The 19,202-nt window shown below is 52.2% G+C and overlaps 1 protein-coding gene across 9 annotated transcripts in view; it reads right to left on the bottom strand.

Annotated features, from left to right (window-relative positions):
* Positions 1-19,202, bottom strand: part of GRAMD1B (GRAM domain containing 1B) — a 211,784-nt gene that overhangs the window by 29,559 nt on the left and 163,023 nt on the right. For all 9 annotated transcript variants that reach the window (XM_083163519.1, XM_083163520.1, XM_083163521.1 and 6 more), the window contains 6 exons: positions 11,707-11,791; positions 2,536-2,639; positions 1,774-1,869; positions 1,471-1,551; positions 1,249-1,364; positions 258-411 (listed from right to left, as the gene is read on the bottom strand). In XM_083163519.1, the coding sequence (XP_083019645.1) occupies positions 258-411; positions 1,249-1,364; positions 1,471-1,551; positions 1,774-1,869; positions 2,536-2,639; positions 11,707-11,791 (636 nt within the window). The remainder of the gene's footprint in view (positions 1-257; positions 412-1,248; positions 1,365-1,470; positions 1,552-1,773; positions 1,870-2,535; positions 2,640-11,706; positions 11,792-19,202) is intronic.

Here is a 19,202-nt window from a genome sequence, read left to right as displayed (position 1 = left end):
TAAAATACGGGTGCATTTAGCGCACAGAGACTAAAATGGCGTCCGGACCATTCGTCAACAAGCTTCGCAAAACTCTATAACCAACGGCTTGAAATGTCAACGCATCAGCTTGTGCAACGGATAATGCCCTAGATACAGCTCTACGTATCCCATGGCAACTCCTTCCGTAACGGTTCTGCCCAGTGTCATTTCTGGAGCATCGACCGCATGTCTTCTGTGTGTCGGCACACGTGTCGGTAAGCAGGACAGGGACGTACCGCAGGGGCCTCGCTGCTGGTGGTGGACGGCAGGTTACTGCTGGTCAGAGATGGGTCCTGCAGGTTGCAGTTGGTCTCCGGTTTGAGCTCGCTGCTACTTTTAGATGAATTGTCGTTTACTTCCACGTCTTCCACCGGAATCTCCTCACAGTAACTAAGGAGCAAACAAAGTGACACAAATACAGAGTTGGTGGCTCTATATTAGCCTTTCCCGGAGCATCGTAAACCACAGGAGCCGCAGCTGAGACCGCACCTTCCTGCAGCGCACCTAACCCTTCGTTAACCACAGGAGCCGCAGCTGAGACCGCACCATCCTGCAGCGCACCTACCCCATCGTAAACCACAGGAGCCGCAGCTTAGACCGCACCTTCCTGCAGCGCAATAAACCACAGGAGCCGCAGCTGAGACCGCACCCTCCTGCAGCGCACCTACCCCATCATAAACCACAGGAGCCGCAGCTGAGACCGCACCTTCCTGCAGCGCAATAAACCACAGGAGCCGCAGCTGAGACCGCACCTTCCTGCAGCGCACCTACCCCATCATAATCCACAGGAGCCGCAGCTGAGACCGCACTATCCTGCAGCGCACCTACCCCATCCTAAACCACAGGAGCCGCAGCTGAGACCGCACCATCCTGCAGCGCACCTACCCCATCATAAACCACAGGAGCCGCAGCTGAGACCGCACCTTCCTGCAGCGCACCTACCCCATCATAAACCACAGGAGCCGCAGCTGAGACCGCACCTTACTGCAGCGCACCTACCCCATCATAAACTACAGGAGCCGCAGCTGAGACCGCACCATCCTGCAGCGCACCTACCCCATCCTAAACCACAGGAGCCGCAGCTGAGACCGCACCTTACTGCAGCGCACCTACCCCATCATAAACTACAGGAGCCGCAGCTGAGACCGCACCATCCTGCAGCGCACCTACCCCATCATAAACTACAGGAGCCACACCTGAGACCGCACCTTCCTGCAGCGGACCTACCCCATCGTATTGAAGTCGTCGTCCGGAGGTACATAGTCCTCATCGTCACTCGTGAGGCCCAGCTCATTTCCATAGCACTGGTGGACAAAATGCCAGAGTTCCTTCGGACACAGCGGCTGCGGAGAGCAGAGAACCCCAAGTGCAGGTGTAAGAGTCAGGATAAAGGAGTTGGGGGGCTCCTACAGAAAGATGGATGAGTGGGGGCCACAATAAGAAGGCTACCTTTTCCAGTAAGGCATTCTGCCACAGCCGGAACATCATCATGTAAGTCCGATCTCGAGCCCCGAATGAGGTGAAGAAGTGCTGTGAAGAGAACAGAGCCGTCATCAGTCCAGACCTCCACCAATTTCACCAGGTCCCACACCCCATCAATCATTGGTGCAGAGCGGATTCCCTGAAGCCCATGGAATAAGGGGGTGTAATAAAGCCCTATGTACTGTATGAGCAGATAGCCTCTCGTTGTGACATCACCAGTGGCTCTATGACCTGCAGGACACCGAGGGGACACACTTCCCCCCAGCTCACCTTCTCATTGTCAGTGCAAAGCTGGATGGCATTTGGGATGAGTCTGGCTGTCTTCTCTTTAGTCATCGAGCAGATGTCCTTCAATCGCACCGTCAGCTGCAAAAGCCAAAGCACGGATTCGTTACTGGGCGCAATGGGCGGATCGGAGACCGCGGCAACCGTTGCTGAAACTCACCATCGCCGCGTAACCACTACTGCAAACTACAAACACTGATAAATACAGAAAACTAAATATATGCAGCATCGTTATTTGCTTTGTGCATGTGACAGGAAACGAGAAGCTATTTACTAAGAGTCACTTATTTCTATCGGAGTATTGCCATCTAGTTGATGGCCTGCGCATCTTACCGGGCCGCGTCCTAGTCAGGGGCAGATGCTATCTCACATACTGTACACCCCTTCTCCACTAGATTAAATATCCTGCACGGAAACGCGCATTATGCCGGGTGGGGCGATAGTGGAAAAGGGTTCAATAGCCAGGCCGCACGTGGGTTGGAGCCGGGTACAAAATCCCAGGTGCGACCTGGCTTGTAAAAAGAAAAGGGCTATTACTGTAACATGGGAGACAGATAACTTATTCATTCATGCCAGTGACTGGAGACACCTATCACAGAATTATGGCAGCATGCAGCAAGCAACTTGCAGCATAATACAGATCAGCAACTACAAACGCCTGCGGTAATGCTCCAGCTCCATTGGCTACAGACATTTGTGGAGCATCTGTCTATAAACCTGTAATAGAGATGTAGAAGGGGCACTGACCAGGGTCTCCCAGCGAAAGATGTTACTGTAGAAACAAATCCAGTTCTCAGATAAGTAGAGGCGTCCCTGCAGTAATATGTCCCTCTGCAGTGCACAGGAGTAATCTGCGGGTACAAAGCACAGAGCATCCTGATAATATACACACGGTACACAGAGCATCCTGATAATATACACACGGTACACGAGCATCCTGATAATATACACACGGTACACGAGCATCCTGATAATATACACACGGTACACAAGCATCCTGATAATATACACAAGGTACACAGAGCATCCTGATAATATACACACGGTACACAAGCATCCTGATAATATACACAAGGTACACAGAGCATCCTGATAATATACACAAGGTACACGAGCATCCTGATAATATACACAAGGTACACAGAGCATTCTGATAATATACACAAGGTACACAGAGCATCCTGATAATATACACAAGGTACACAAAGCATCCTGATAATATACACAAGGTACATGAGCATCCTGATAATATACACACGGTACACAGAGCATCCTGATAATATACACAAGGTACACGAGCATCCTGATAATATACACAAGGTACACAGAGCATCCTGATAATATACACAAGGTACACGAGCGTCCTGATAATATACACAATGTACACAGAGCATCCTGATAATATACACAAGATACACAGAGCGTCCTGATAATATACACAAGATACACAGAGCGTCCTGATAATATACACAAGGTACACGAGCGTCCTGATAATATACACAATGTACACAGAGCATCCTGATAATATACACAAGGTACACGAGCATCCTGATAATATACACACGGTACACGAGCATCCTGATAATATACACAAGGTACACAGAGCATCCATATAATATACACAAGGTACACGAGCATCCTGACAATATGCACAAGGTATACAGAGCATCCTGACAATATACACAAGGTACACAGAGCGTCCTGATAATATACACAAGGTACACAGAGCATCCTGATAATATACACAAGGTACACAGAAAATCCTGATAATATACACAAGGTACACAGAGCATCCTGATAATATACACACGGTACACAGAGCGTCCTGATAATATACACAAGGTACACAGAGCATCCTGATAATATACACAAGGTACACAGAGCATCCTGATAATATACACACGGTACACGAGCATCCTGATAATATACACACGGTACACGAGCATCCGGTTAATATACACAAGGTACACGAGCATCCTGATAATATACACAAGGTACACACAGCATCCTGATAATATACACAAGGTACACGAGCATCCTGACAATATGCACAAGGTACACGAGCATCCTGATAATATACACACGGTACACAGAGCATCCTGATAATATACACACGGTACACGAGCATCCTGATAATATACACAAGGTACACAAGCATCCTGATAATATACACACGGTACACGACCATCCTGATAATATACACACGGTACACAGAGCATCCTGATAATATACACACGGTACACGAGCGTCCTTATAATATACACAAGGTACACGAGCATCCGGTTAATATACACAAGGTACACGAGCATCCTGATAATATACACAAGGTACACACAGCATCCTGATAATATACACAAGGTACACGAGCATCCTGACAATATGCACAAGGTACACGAGCATCCTGATAATATACACACGGTACACAGAGCATCCTGATAATATACACACGGTACACGAGCATCCTGATAATATACACAAGGTACACGAGCATCCTGATAATATACACACGGTACACGACCATCCTGATAATATACACACGGTACACAGAGCATCCTGATAATATACACACGGTACACGAGCGTCCTTATAATATACACAAGGTACACACAGCATCCTGATAATATACACAAGGTACACACAGCATTCTGATAATATACACAAGGTACACGAGCATCCTGACAATATGCACAATGTACACACAGCATCCTGATAATATACACAAGGTACACAGAGCATCCTGATAATATACACAAGGTACACAGAGCATCCTGATAATATACACAAGGTACACGAGCATCCTGACAATATGCACAAGGTACACACAGCATCCTGATAATATGCACAAGGTACACAGAGCATCCTGATAATATACACAAGGTACACGAGCATCCTGACAATATGCACAAGGTACACACAGCATCCTGATAATATACACAAGGTACACAGAGCATCCTGATAATATACACAAGGTACACCGCATCCTGATAATATACACAATGTACACAGAGCATCCTGATAATATACACACGGTACACAGAGCATCCTGATAATATACACAAGGTACACAGAGCATCCTGATAATATACACAAGGTACACAGAGCATCCTGATAATATACACAAGGTACACGAGCATCCTGATAATATACACAAGGTACACGAGCATCCTGACAATATGCACAAGGTACACAGAGCATCCTGATAATATACACAAGGTACACAGAGCATCCTGATAATATACACAAGGTACACAGAGCATCCTGATAATATACACAAGGTACACAGAGCATCCTGATAATAGACACAAGGTACACAGAGCATCCTGATAATATACACAAGGTACACAGAGCATCCTGATAATATACACACGGTACACAGAGCATCCTGATAATATACACAAGGTACACAGAGCATCCTGATAATATACACACGGTACACAGAGCATCCTGATAATATACACAAGGTACACGAGCATCCTGATAATATACACAAGATACACAGAGCATCCTGATAATATACACAAGGTAAACAGAGCATCCTGATAATATACACAATGTACACAGAGCATCGTGATAATATACACAAGGTACACAGAGCATCCTGATAATATACACAAGGTACACAGAGCATCCTGATAATATACACACGGTACACGAGCATCCTGATAATATACACACGGTACACAAGCATCCTGATAATATACACACGGTACACAGAGCATCCTGATAATATACACAAGGTATACGACCATCCTGATAATATACACAAGGTACACAGAGCATCCTGATAATATACACAAGGTACACGAGCATCCTGATAATTTACACATGGTACACGAGCATCCTGATAATATACACAAGGTACACAGAGCATCCTGATAATATACACAATGTACACAGAGCATCCTGATAATATACACAAGGTACACAGAGCATCCTGATAATATACACAAGGTACACAGAGCATCCTGATAATATACACACGGTACACGAGCATCCTGATAATATACACACGGTACACAAGCATCCTGATAATATACACACGGTACACAGAGCATCCTGATAATATACACAAGGTATACGACCATCCTGATAATATACACAAGGTACACAGAGCTTCCTGATAATATACACAAGGTACACGACCATCCTGATAATATACACACAGTACACGACCATCCTGATAATATACACAAGGTACACGAGCACAGAGCATCCTGATAATATACACAAGGTACACGAGCACAGAGCATCCTGATAATATACACACGGTACACAGAGCATCCTGATAATATACACAAGGTACACGAGCATCCTGATAATATACACAAGGTACACGAGCGTCCTGATAATATACACAAGGTACACGACCGTCCTGATAATATACACACAGTACACGACCATCCTGATAATATACACAAGGTACACAGAGCATCCTGACAATATACACAAGGTATACGAGCATCCTGATAATATACACAAGGTACACAGAGCATCCTGATAATATACACAAGATACACAGAGCGTCCTGATAATATACACACGGTACACAGAGCATCCTGATAATATACACAAGGTACACGAGCATCCTGATAATATACACACGGTACACGAGCATCCTGATAATATACACAAGGTACACAAGCATCCTGATAATTGTGTGAGTGAGGACCGGGTTGACCCGGAGCTCACCCACTACTCCCGGCTGACCCGGTCCTCACTCACTACTCCCTTCTGACCCGGTCCTCACTCACTACTCCCGGCTGACCCGGCCCTCACTCACTACTCCCGGCTGACCCGGCCCTCACTCACTACTCCCGGCTGACCCGGCCCTCACTCACTACTCCCGGCTGACCCGGCCCTCACTCACTACTCCCGGCTGACCCGGCCCTCACTCACTACTCCCGGCTGACCCGGCCCTCACTCACTACTCCCGGCTGACCCGGCCCTCACTCACTACTCCCGGCTGACCCGGTCCTCACTCATTACTCCCGGCTGACCCGGTCCTCACTCACTACTCCCGGCTGACCCGGTCCTCACTCACTACTCCCGTCTGACCCGGCCCTCACTCACTACTCCCGGCTGACCCGGCCCTCACTCACTACTCCCGTCTGACCCGGCCCTCACTCACTACTCCCGGCTGGCCCGGCCCTCACTCACTACTCCCTGTTGACCCGGAGCTCTCTCACTACTCCCGGCTGACCCGGTCCTCACTCACTACTCCCGGCTGACCCGGTCCTCACTCACTACTCCCTGCTGACCCGGAGCTCACTCACTACTCCCGGCTGACCCTTTTCTCACTCACTACTCCCGGCTGACCCGGCCCTCACTCACTACTCCCGACTGACCCGGTCCTCACTCACTACTCCCTGCTGACCCGGTCCTCACTCACTACTCCCTGTTGACCCGGTCCTCACTCACTACTCCCGGCTGACCCGGTCCTCACTCACTACTCCCGGCTGACCCGGTCCTCACTCACTACTCCCGGCTGACCCGGTCCTCACTCACTACTCCCGGCTGACCCGGTCCTCACTCACTACTCCCGGCTGACCCGGTCCTCACTCACTACTCCCGGCTGACCCGGTCCTCACTCACTACTCCCGGCTGACCCGGTCCTCACTCACTACTCCCGGCTGACCCGGTCCTCACTCACTACTCCCTGTTGACCCGGTCCTCACTCACTACTCCCGGCTGACCCGGTCCTCACTCACTACTCCCGGCTGACCCGGTCCTCACTCACTACTCCCGGCTGACCCGGTCCTCACTCACTACTCCCGGCTGACCCGGTCCTCACTCACTACTCCCGGCTGACCCGGTCCTCACTCACTACTCCCGGCTGACCCGGTCCTCACTCACTACTCCCGGCTGACCCGGTCCTCACTCACTACTCCCGGCTGACCCGGTCCTCACTCACTACTCCCGGCTGACCCGGTCCTCACTCACTACTCCCGGCTGACCCGGTCCTCACTCACTACTCCCGGCTGACCCGGTCCTCACTCACTACTCCCGGCTGACCCGGTCCTCACTCACTACTCCCGGCTGACCCGGTCCTCACTCACTACTCCCGGCTGACCCGGTCCTCACTCACTACTCCCCGTTGACCCGGAGCTCACTCACTACTCCCGGCTGACCCGGAGCTCACTCACTACTCCCGGCTGACCCGGTCCTTACTCACTACTCCCGGCTGACCCGGTCCTTACTCACTACTCCCGGCTGACCCGGTCCTCACTCACTACTCCCGGCTGACCCGGTCCTCACTCACTACTCCCGGCTGACCCGGTCCTCACTCACTACTCCCGGCTGACCCGGCCCTCACTCACTACTCCCGGCTGACCCGTTCCTCTCTAACTACTCCCGGCTGGCCCGGCCCTCACTCACTACTCCCTGTTGACCCGGAGCTCTCTCACTACTCCCGGCTGACCCGGTCCTCACTCACTACTCCCGGCTGACCCGGTCCTCACTCACTACTCCCTGCTGACCCGGAGCTCACTCACTACTCCCGGCTGACCCTTTTCTCACTCACTACTCCCGGCTGACCCGGCCCTCACTCACTACTCCCGGCTGACCCGATCCTCACTCACTACTCCCTGCTGACCCGGTCCTCACTCACTACTCCCTGCTGACCCGGTCCTCACTCACTACTCCCTGTTGACCCGGTCCTCACTCACTACTCCCGGCTGACCCGGTCCTCACTCACTACTCCCGGCTGACCCGGTCCTCACTCACTACTCCCGGCTGACCCGGTCCTCACTCACTACTCCCGGCTGACCCGGTCCTCACTCACTACTCCCCGTTGACCCGGAGCTCACTCACTACTCCCGGCTGACCCGGAGCTCACTCACTACTCCCGGCTGACCCGGTCCTCACTCACTACTCCCGGCTGACCCGGTCCTCACTCACTACTCCCGGCTGACCCGGTCCACACTCACTACTCCCAGCTGACCCGGCCCTCACTCACTACTCCCGGCTGACCCGTTCCTCTCTAACTACTCCCGGCTGACCCGGAGCTCACTCACTACTCCCGGCTGACCCGGTCCTCACTCACTACTCCCGGCTGACCCGGTCCTCACTCACTACTCCCAGCTGACCCGGCCCTCACTCACTACTCCCGGCTGACCCGTTCCTCTCTAACTACTCCCGGCTGGCCCGGCCCTCACTCACTACTCCCTGTTGACCCGGAGCTCTCTCACTACTCCCGGCTGACCCGGTCCTCACTCACTACTCCCGGCTGACCCGGTCCTCACTCACTACTCCCTGCTGACCCGGAGCTCACTCACTACTCCCGGCTGACCCTTTTCTCACTCACTACTCCTGGCTGACCCGGCCCTCACTCACTACTCCCGGCTGACCTGGTCCTCACTCACTACTCCCTGCTGACCCGGTCCTCACTCACTACTCCCTGCTGACCCGGTCCTCACTCACTACTCCCGGCTGACCCGGTCCTCACTCACTACTCCCGGCTGACCCGGTCCTCACTCACTACTCCCGGCTGACCCGGTCCTCACTCACTACTCCCGGCTGACCCGGTCCTCACTCACTACTCCCGGCTGACCCGGTCCTCACTCACTACTCCCGGCTGACCCGGTCCTCACTCACTACTCCCGGCTGACCCGGCCCTCACTCACTACTCCCGGCTGACCCGGTCCTCACTCATTACTCCCGGCTGACCCGGTCCTCACTCACTACTCCCGGCTGACCCGGTCCTCACTCACTACTCCCGTCTGACCCGGCCCTCACTCACTACTCCCGGCTGACCCGGCCCTCACTCACTACTCCCGTCTGACCCGGCCCTCACTCACTACTCCCGGCTGGCCCGGCCCTCACTCACTACTCCCTGTTGACCCGGAGCTCTCTCACTACTCCCGGCTGACCCGGTCCTCACTCACTACTCCCGGCTGACCCGGTCCTCACTCACTACTCCCTGCTGACCCGGAGCTCACTCACTACTCCCGGCTGACCCTTTTCTCACTCACTACTCCCGGCTGACCCGGCCCTCACTCACTACTCCCGACTGACCCGGTCCTCACTCACTACTCCCTGCTGACCCGGTCCTCACTCACTACTCCCTGTTGACCTGGTCCTCACTCACTACTCCCGGCTGACCCGGTCCTCACTCACTACTCCCGGCTGACCCGGTCCTCACTCACTACTCCCGGCTGACCCGGTCCTCACTCACTACTCCCGGCTGACCCGGTCCTCACTCACTACTCCCGGCTGACCCGGTCCTCACTCACTACTCCCGGCTGACCCGGTCCTCACTCACTACTCCCGGCTGACCCGGTCCTCACTCACTACTCCCGGCTGACCCGGTCCTCACTCACTACTCCCTGTTGACCCGGTCCTCACTCACTACTCCCGGCTGACCCGGTCCTCACTCACTACTCCCGGCTGACCCGGTCCTCACTCACTACTCCCGGCTGACCCGGTCCTCACTCACTACTCCCGGCTGACCCGGTCCTCACTCACTACTCCCGGCTGACCCGGTCCTCACTCACTACTCCCGGCTGACCCGGTCCTCACTCACTACTCCCGGCTGACCCGGTCCTCACTCACTACTCCCGGCTGACCCGGTCCTCACTCACTACTCCCGGCTGACCCGGTCCTCACTCACTACTCCCGGCTGACCCGGTCCTCACTCACTACTCCCGGCTGACCCGGTCCTCACTCACTACTCCCGGCTGACCCGGTCCTCACTCACTACTCCCGGCTGACCCGGTCCTCACTCACTACTCCCGGCTGACCCGGTCCTCACTCACTACTCCCGGCTGACCCGGTCCTCACTCACTACTCCCCGTTGACCCGGAGCTCACTCACTACTCCCGGCTGACCCGGAGCTCACTCACTACTCCCGGCTGACCCGGTCCTTACTCACTACTCCCGGCTGACCCGGTCCTTACTCACTACTCCCGGCTGACCCGGTCCTCACTCACTACTCCCGGCTGACCCGGTCCTCACTCACTACTCCCGGCTGACCCGGCCCTCACTCACTACTCCCGGCTGACCCGTTCCTCTCTAACTACTCCCGGCTGGCCCGGCCCTCACTCACTACTCCCTGTTGACCCGGAGCTCTCTCACTACTCCCGGCTGACCCGGTCCTCACTCACTACTCCCGGCTGACCCGGTCCTCACTCACTACTCCCTGCTGACCCGGAGCTCACTCACTACTCCCGGCTGACCCTTTTCTCACTCACTACTCCCGGCTGACCCGGCCCTCACTCACTACTCCCGGCTGACCCGATCCTCACTCACTACTCCCTGCTGACCCGGTCCTCACTCACTACTCCCTGCTGACCCGGTCCTCACTCACTACTCCCTGTTGACCCGGTCCTCACTCACTACTCCCGGCTGACCCGGTCCTCACTCACTACTCCCGGCTGACCCGGTCCTCACTCACTACTCCCGGCTGACCCGGTCCTCACTCACTACTCCCGGCTGACCCGGTCCTCACTCACTACTCCCCGTTGACCCGGAGCTCACTCACTACTCCCGGCTGACCCGGTCCTCACTCACTACTCCCCGTTGACCCGGAGCTCACTCACTACTCCCGGCTGACCCGGAGCTCACTCACTACTCCCGGCTGACCCGGTCCTCACTCCCTACTCCCGGCTGACCCGGTCCACACTCACTACTCCCAGCTGACCCGGCCCTCACTCACTACTCCCGGCTGACCCGTTCCTCTCTAACTACTCCCGGCTGACCCGGAGCTCACTCACTACTCCCTCTCTATCTGGCTGCCGATATGCGCTTACACAGGAGCGTGCATCGGCAGCGCATTGGGCTCGGAAGCCCTAAAAAAAGCATGCGATTTGGCTTCCGATGTTCCCTATATCGGGAACATCGGAAGCCAAATCTAACCGTGTGTGCACACTATAAGTCACTATCGCCCCTTCCCCCCTGTATGTACATAAGTGATTCTCTCACCTACAATGAGTCGCTCAGAGTCCGGCAGCTGTTTGAAGAGTTTCCGGAAATCTTCATTTCTCTGTTTATAGGTCGGACTCAGGACCTGGAAGCAGAAACTCTGAACACTTAGACAGAGGAAGAGCTGATGAGGCAGGAGGCACAGAGAGCAACAACTAGTGGAGGGAGACACAGCGGGCAGGCAGACACAGGGCGAGCGGTTATTGTATGGGAGCCAATCGGCAAGCTGCGAGTCTTCTCTGCGCTAATAAGTGAATGTACCCAGACACGTACAGAGTTACAGGATGCCCCCAGTTATCTATCTGGCTGTCCCAGCAACAGGTCACTGAGTTATACTATCATATACAAGAGATGCAGCCTGGGAACACTGGGAACAAAGCTTCTCTGTGTGCTATAATGACTGTCACAGTCACTCACCACTTCCCTATTATCATATAGCGCAGGACACTGTCACAGCAGCACAGAGACAGCGGCTGGCAGGAGTGTACCAGTATCACAGGGGAAAAACCATATAGCGCAGGACACTGTCACAGCACCACAGAGGTAGGGGTTGGCAGGAGTGTACCAGTATCACAGGGGAATAACCATATAGCGCAGGACACTGTCACAGCAGCAAAGAGGCAGCAGCTGGCAGTAGTGTGTCAGTATCACTGGGGAATAACCATATAGCGCAGGACACTGTCACAGCAGCACAGAGGTAGGGGCTGGCAGGAGTGTATCAGTATCACAGGGGAATAACCATATAGTGCAGGACACTGTCACAGCAGCACATAGGTAGGGGATGGCAGGAGTGTACCAGTATCACAGGGGAATAACCATATAGCGCAGGACACTGACAGCAGCACAGAGGTAGGGGATGGCAGGAATGTACCAGTATCACAGGGGAATAACCATATAGCGCAGGACACTGTCACAGCAACACAGAGGCAGCAGCTGGCAGGAGTGTACCAGTATCACAGGGGAATAACCATATAGTGCAGGACACTATTACAGCAGCACAGAGGTAGGGGCTGGCAGGAGTGTACCAGTATCACAGGGGAATAACCATATAGCGCAGGACACTGTCACAGCAGCACAGAGGTAGGGGTTGGCAGGAGTGTACCAGTATCACACGAGAATAACCATATAGCGCAGGACACTGTCACAGCAGCACAGAGGTAGGGGCTGGCAGGAGTGTACCAGTATCACAGGGGAATAACCATATAGCGCAGGACACTGTCACAGCAGCACAGAGGTCGGGGCTGGCAGGATTGTACCAGTATCACAGGGGAATAACCATATAGCGCAGGACACTGTCACAGCAGCACAGAGGTAGGGGCTGGCAGGAATGTACCAGTATCACAGGGGAATAACCATATGGCGCAGGACACTGTCACAGCAGCACAGAGGTAGGGGCTGGCAGGAATGTACCAGTATCACAGGGGAATAACCATATAGCGCAGGACACTGTCACAGCAGCACAGAGGTAGGGGCTGGCAGGAATGTACCAGTATCACAGGGGAATAACCATATAGCGCAGGACACTGTCACAGCAGCACAGAGGCAGCAGCTGGCAGGAATGTACCAGTATCGACGAGACAGCGTTGAATTAGCAGGACTTTCCTGCTTAATATGGGGACAGTTGGGAGGTATGCATAGTTACCACCAGACAGATTGGACAGATAAATCTCTGTGTGTATACCGTGTAGGAGCTGATTGGCTGGCACTTTTAGTTAAGCCAAATTCCCCTTGTAGGATTTCCGCAGGCAGCCCGCTCCATATCTCTTCCCACTTGATCTTTATGTGAAGCAGGGTACACACCAGAACGGCATTACTGCCTCTGTAGCTGTCTCTCTCCCCCGTGCAGCGCACAGAAGCATCCCATGTGCCCATATCTACAATGGGGAAGGTGCAGCACACATGTGTAGTCAGCAGACAGCACATACATGGCAGCATTGTGGGGGCACAGAGTGATGGGAGGAGTCCGATATACCATAACCCATCACACGTGTAGTCAGCAGACAGCACATACATGGCAGCATTGTGGAGGCACAGAGTGATGGGAGGAGTCTAATATACCATAACCCATCACATCACATGTGTAGTCAGCAGACAGCACATACATGGCAGCATTGTGGAGGCACAGAGTGATAGGAGGAGTCTGATATACCATGACCCATCACATCACATGTGTAGTCAGCAGACAGTACATACATGGCAGCACTGTGGGGGCACAGAGTGATGGGAGGAGTCTGATATACCATAACCCATCACATCACACGTGTAGTCAGCAGACAGCATATACATGGCAGCATTGTGGGGGCACAGAGTGATGGGAGGAGTCTAATATACCATAACCCATCACATCACACGTGTAGTCAGCAGACAGCACATACATGGCAGCATTGTGGAGGCACAGAGTGATAGGAGGAGTCTGATATACCATAACCCATCACATCACACGTGTAGTCAGCAGACAGCACATACATGGCAGCATTGTGGAGGCACAGAGTGATGGGAGGAGTCTGATATACTATAACCCATCACATCACACGTGTAGTCAGCAGACAGCACATACGTGGCAGCATTGTGGAGGCACAGAGTGATGGGAGGAGTCTGATATACCATAACCCATCACATCACATGTGTAGTCAGCAGACAGCACAAACACGGCAGCATTGTGGAGGCACAGAGTGATGGGAGGAGTCCGATATACCATAACCCATCACATCACATGTGTAGTCAGCAGACAGCACATACTGTACATGGCAGCATTGTGGGGGCACAGAGTGATGGGAGGAGTCTAACATACCATAACCCATCACATCACACGTGTAGTCAGCAGACAGCACATACATGGCAGCATTGTGGAGGCACAGAGTGATAGGAGGAGTCTGATATACCATGACCCATCACATCACATGTGTAGTCAGCAGACAGCACATACATGGCAGCATTGTGGAGGCACAGAGTGATGGGAGGAGTCTAATATACCATAACCCATCACATCACACGTGTAGTCAGCAGACAGCACATACATGGCAGCATTGTGGGGGCACAGAGTGATGGGAGGAGTCTGATATACCATAACCCATCACATCACACATGTAGTCAGCAGACAGCACATGCATGGCAGCATTGTGGAGGCACAGAGTGATAGGAGGAGTCTGATATACCATAACCCATCACATCACACGTGTAGTCAGCAGACAGCACATGCATGGCAGCATTGTGGGGGCACAGAGTGATGGGAGGAGTCTGATATACCATAACCCATCACATCACACGTGTAGTCAGCAGATAGCACATACATGGCAGCATTGTGGAGGCACAGAGTGATGGGAGGAGTCTGATACACCATAACCCATCACATCACACGTGTAGTCAGCAGATAGCACATACATGGCAGCATTGTGGGGGCACAGAGTGATGGGAGGAGTCTAATATACCATAACCAGGCTTGCCTACCCTCCCGGAATGGCCGGGAGCCTCCCGGAAATCGGGTCCTTCTCCCGGCCCCCCGGAAAGGTGGGCAAGTCTCCCGCATTCTGGGATTTGCCCCGCTCCAGCCTTGCCCGCTGGGTAAAATTACATGAAATCGCGGGGAGGGGGCGGGGCTTAAATGACGCGATCGCGTCATTTCGCGGCATTTAAGCCACGCCCCCTCCCTCGGCCCGCGAATCACGGAGGTTTTCGTCATGGGGGGCGGGGCCAAGTGATGTCAGCCTTGCTCCCGCCCCCCTGATGTGTTGCCTCTCCGGGCTTCTCCCGGAAAGGTGAAGATAAAAGTAGGCAAGTATGACCATAACCCATCACATCATCACATGTGTAGTCAGCAGACAGCACATACATGGCAGCACTGTGGGGGCACAGAGTGATGGGAGGAGTCTGATATACCATAACACATCACATCACACGTGTAGTCAGCAGACAGCACATACATGGCAGCATTGTGGAGGCACAGAGTGATGGGAGGAGTCTAATATACCAAAACTCATCACATCACACGTGTAGTCAGCAGACAGCACATACATGGCAGCATTGTGGAGGCACAGAGTGATGGGAGGAGTCTGATATACCATAACCCATCACACGTGTAGTCAGCAGACAGCACATACATGGCAGCATTGTGGGGGCACAAAGTGATGGGAGGAGTCTGATATACCATAACCCATCACATCACACGTGTAGTCAGCAGACAGAACACACATGGCAGCATTGAGGGGGCACAGAGTGATGGGAGGAGTCTAATATACCATAACCCATCACATCACACGTGTAGTCAGCAGACAGCACATACATGGCAGCATTGTGGGGGCACAGAGTGATGGGAGGAGTGTAATATACCATAACCCATTACATCACACATGTAGTGAGCAGACAGCAAATACATGGCAGCATTGTGGAGGCACAGAGTGATGGGAGGAGTCTAATATACCATAACCCATCACATCACACATGTAATCAGCAGACAGCACATACACGGCAGCACTGTTGAGGCACAGAGTGATGGGAGGAGTCTGATATACCATAACCCATCACATCACAAGTGTAGTCAGCAGACAGCACATACATGGCAGCATTGTGAGGGCACAAAGTGATGGGAGGAGTCTGATATACCATAACCCATCACATCACACGTGTAGTCAGCAGACAGCACACACATGGCAGCACTGTGGGGGCACAGAGTGATGGGAGGAGTGTAATATACCATAACCCATCACATCACACGTGTAGTCAGCAGACAGCACATACATGGCAGCATTGTGGAGGCACAGAGTGATGGGAGGAGTCTAATATACCATAACCCATCACATCATCACATGTGTAGTCAGCAGACAGCACATACATGGCAGCATTGTGGAGGCACACAGTGATGGGAGGAGTCTGATATACCATAACCCATCACATCACATGTGTAGTCAGCAGACAGCACATACATGGCAGCACTGTGGGGGCACAGAGTGATGGGAGGAGTCTGATATACCATAACCCATCACATCACATGTGTAGTCAGCAGACAGCACATACATGGCAGCATTGTGGGGGCACAGAGTGATGGGAGGAGTGTAATATACCATAACCCATCACATCACACGTGTAGTCAGCAGACAGCACATACATGGCAGCATTGTGGAGGCACAGAGTGATGGGAGGAGTCTAATATACCATAACCCATCACATCACACATGTAGTCAGCAGACAGCACATACATGGCAGCATTGTGGAGGCACAGAGTGATGGGAGGAGTCTAATATACCATAACCCATCACATCACACATGTAATCAGCAGACAGCACATACATGGCAGCATTGTGGGGGCACAGAGTGATGGGAGGAGTCTAATATACCATAACCCATCACATCACACATGTAATCAGCAGACAGCACATACATGGCAGCATTGTGGAGGCACAGAGTGATGGGAGGAGTCTAATATACCATAACCCATCACATCACACATGTAATCAGCAGACAGCACATACATGGCAGCATTGTGGAGGCACAGAGTGATGGGAGGAGTCTAATATACCATAACCCATCACATCACACATGTAATCAGCAGACAGCACATACATGGCAGCATTGTGGAGGCACAGAGTGATGGGAGGAGTCTAATATACCATAACCCATCACATCACACATGTAATCAGCAGACAGCACATACATGGCAGCATTGTGGAGGCACAGAGTGATGGGAGGAGTCTGATATACCATAACCCATCACATCACACGTGTAGTCAGCAGACAGCACATACATGGCAGCATTGTGGGGGCACAGAGTGATGGGAGGAGTCTAATATACCATAACCCATCACATCACACATGTAGTCAGCAGACAGCACATACATGGCAGCATTGTGGAGGCACAGAGTGATGGGAGGAGTCTAATATACCATAACCCATCACATCACACATGTAATCAGCAGACAGCACATACATGGCAGCATTGTGGGGGCACAGAGTGATGGGAGGAGTCTAATATACCATAACCCATCACATCACACATGTAATCAGCAGACAGCACATACATGGCAGCATTGTGGAGGCACAGAGTGATGGGAGGAGTCTAATATACCATAACCCATCACATCACACATGTAATCAGCAGACAGCACATACATGGCAGCATTGTGGAGGCACAGAGTGATGGGAGGAGTCTAATATACCATAACCCATCACATCACACGTGTAGGCAGCAGACAGCACATACATGGCAGCATTGTGGAGGCACAGAGTGACGGGAGGAGTCTAATATACCATAACCCATCACATCACACATGTAGTCAGCAGACAGCACATACATGGCAGCATTGTGGAGGCACAGAGTGATGGGAGGAGTCTGATATACCATAACCCATCACATCACACATGTAATCAGCAGACAGCACATACATGGCAGCATTGTGGTGGCACAGAGTGATGGGAGGAGTCTGATATACCATAACCCATCACATCACACGTGTAGTCAGCAGACAGCACATACAGCATTGTGGAGGCACAGAGTGATGGGAGGAGTCTAATATACCATAACCCATCACATCACACATGTAATCAGCAGACAGCACATACATGGCAGCATTGTGGGGGCACAGAGTGATGGGAGGAGTCTGATATACCATAACCCATCACATCACACGTGTAGTCAGCAGACAGCACATACAGCATTGTGGAGGCACAGAGTGATGGGAGGAGTCTAATATACCATAACCCATCACATCACACATGTAATCAGCAGACAGCACATACATGGCAGCATTGTGAGGGCACAGAGTGATGGGAGGAGTCTGATATACCATAACCCATCACATCACATGTGTAGTCAGCAGACAGCACATACAGCATTGTGGAGGCACAGAGTGATGGGAGGAGTCTAATATACCATAACCCATCACATCACATGTGTAGTCAGCAGACAGCACATACATGGCAGCATTGTGGAGGCACAGAGTGATGGGAGGAGTCTAATATACCATAACCCATCACATCACATGTGTAATCAGCAAACAGCACGTACATGGCAGCATTGTGGAGGCACAGAGTGATGGGAGGAGTCTGATATACCATAACCCATCACATCACACATGTAATCAGCAGACAGCACATACATGGCAGCATTGTGGAGGCACAGAGTGATGGGAGGAGTCTAAGGTGACAGACAAGGAAACAGATTTTACAGACTCCTTGAATCACTGACTGAGAGATCAGGGAAGTTATCAGCCTGATGGTCAGTAACATGGAGTTGCGCCCCCATGCTGAGATGGTCGGGACCCACAATCTGAGAACCGCTGCTCAATATTTTTTTTTAACCTTACCTTTTTTTGGGTTGACCTTATGACCCTATACCATACATCTTGCCCTGAGACATTGCATTGGAGAATGATAAAGTGGGGGAGGTACCAGCCAAAATGCATTTTACAGGCTGTGTTTGAAAAATGACAGTTAGGGGCTGGTCTGGTTACTACTTTATCTCTCTCCATTGTATCAGTCTCCAATGCTTAGTACATGTGCCCCTG

Source organism: Crinia signifera, chromosome 19, assembly GCF_055691185.1.
Source record: "Crinia signifera chromosome 19, ASM5569118v1, whole genome shotgun sequence".
NCBI lineage: Eukaryota > Metazoa > Chordata > Amphibia > Anura > Myobatrachidae > Crinia > Crinia signifera.
Note: the sequence above shows the minus strand (reverse complement) of the source record. Positions and strands in the feature narration are given on the sequence as shown.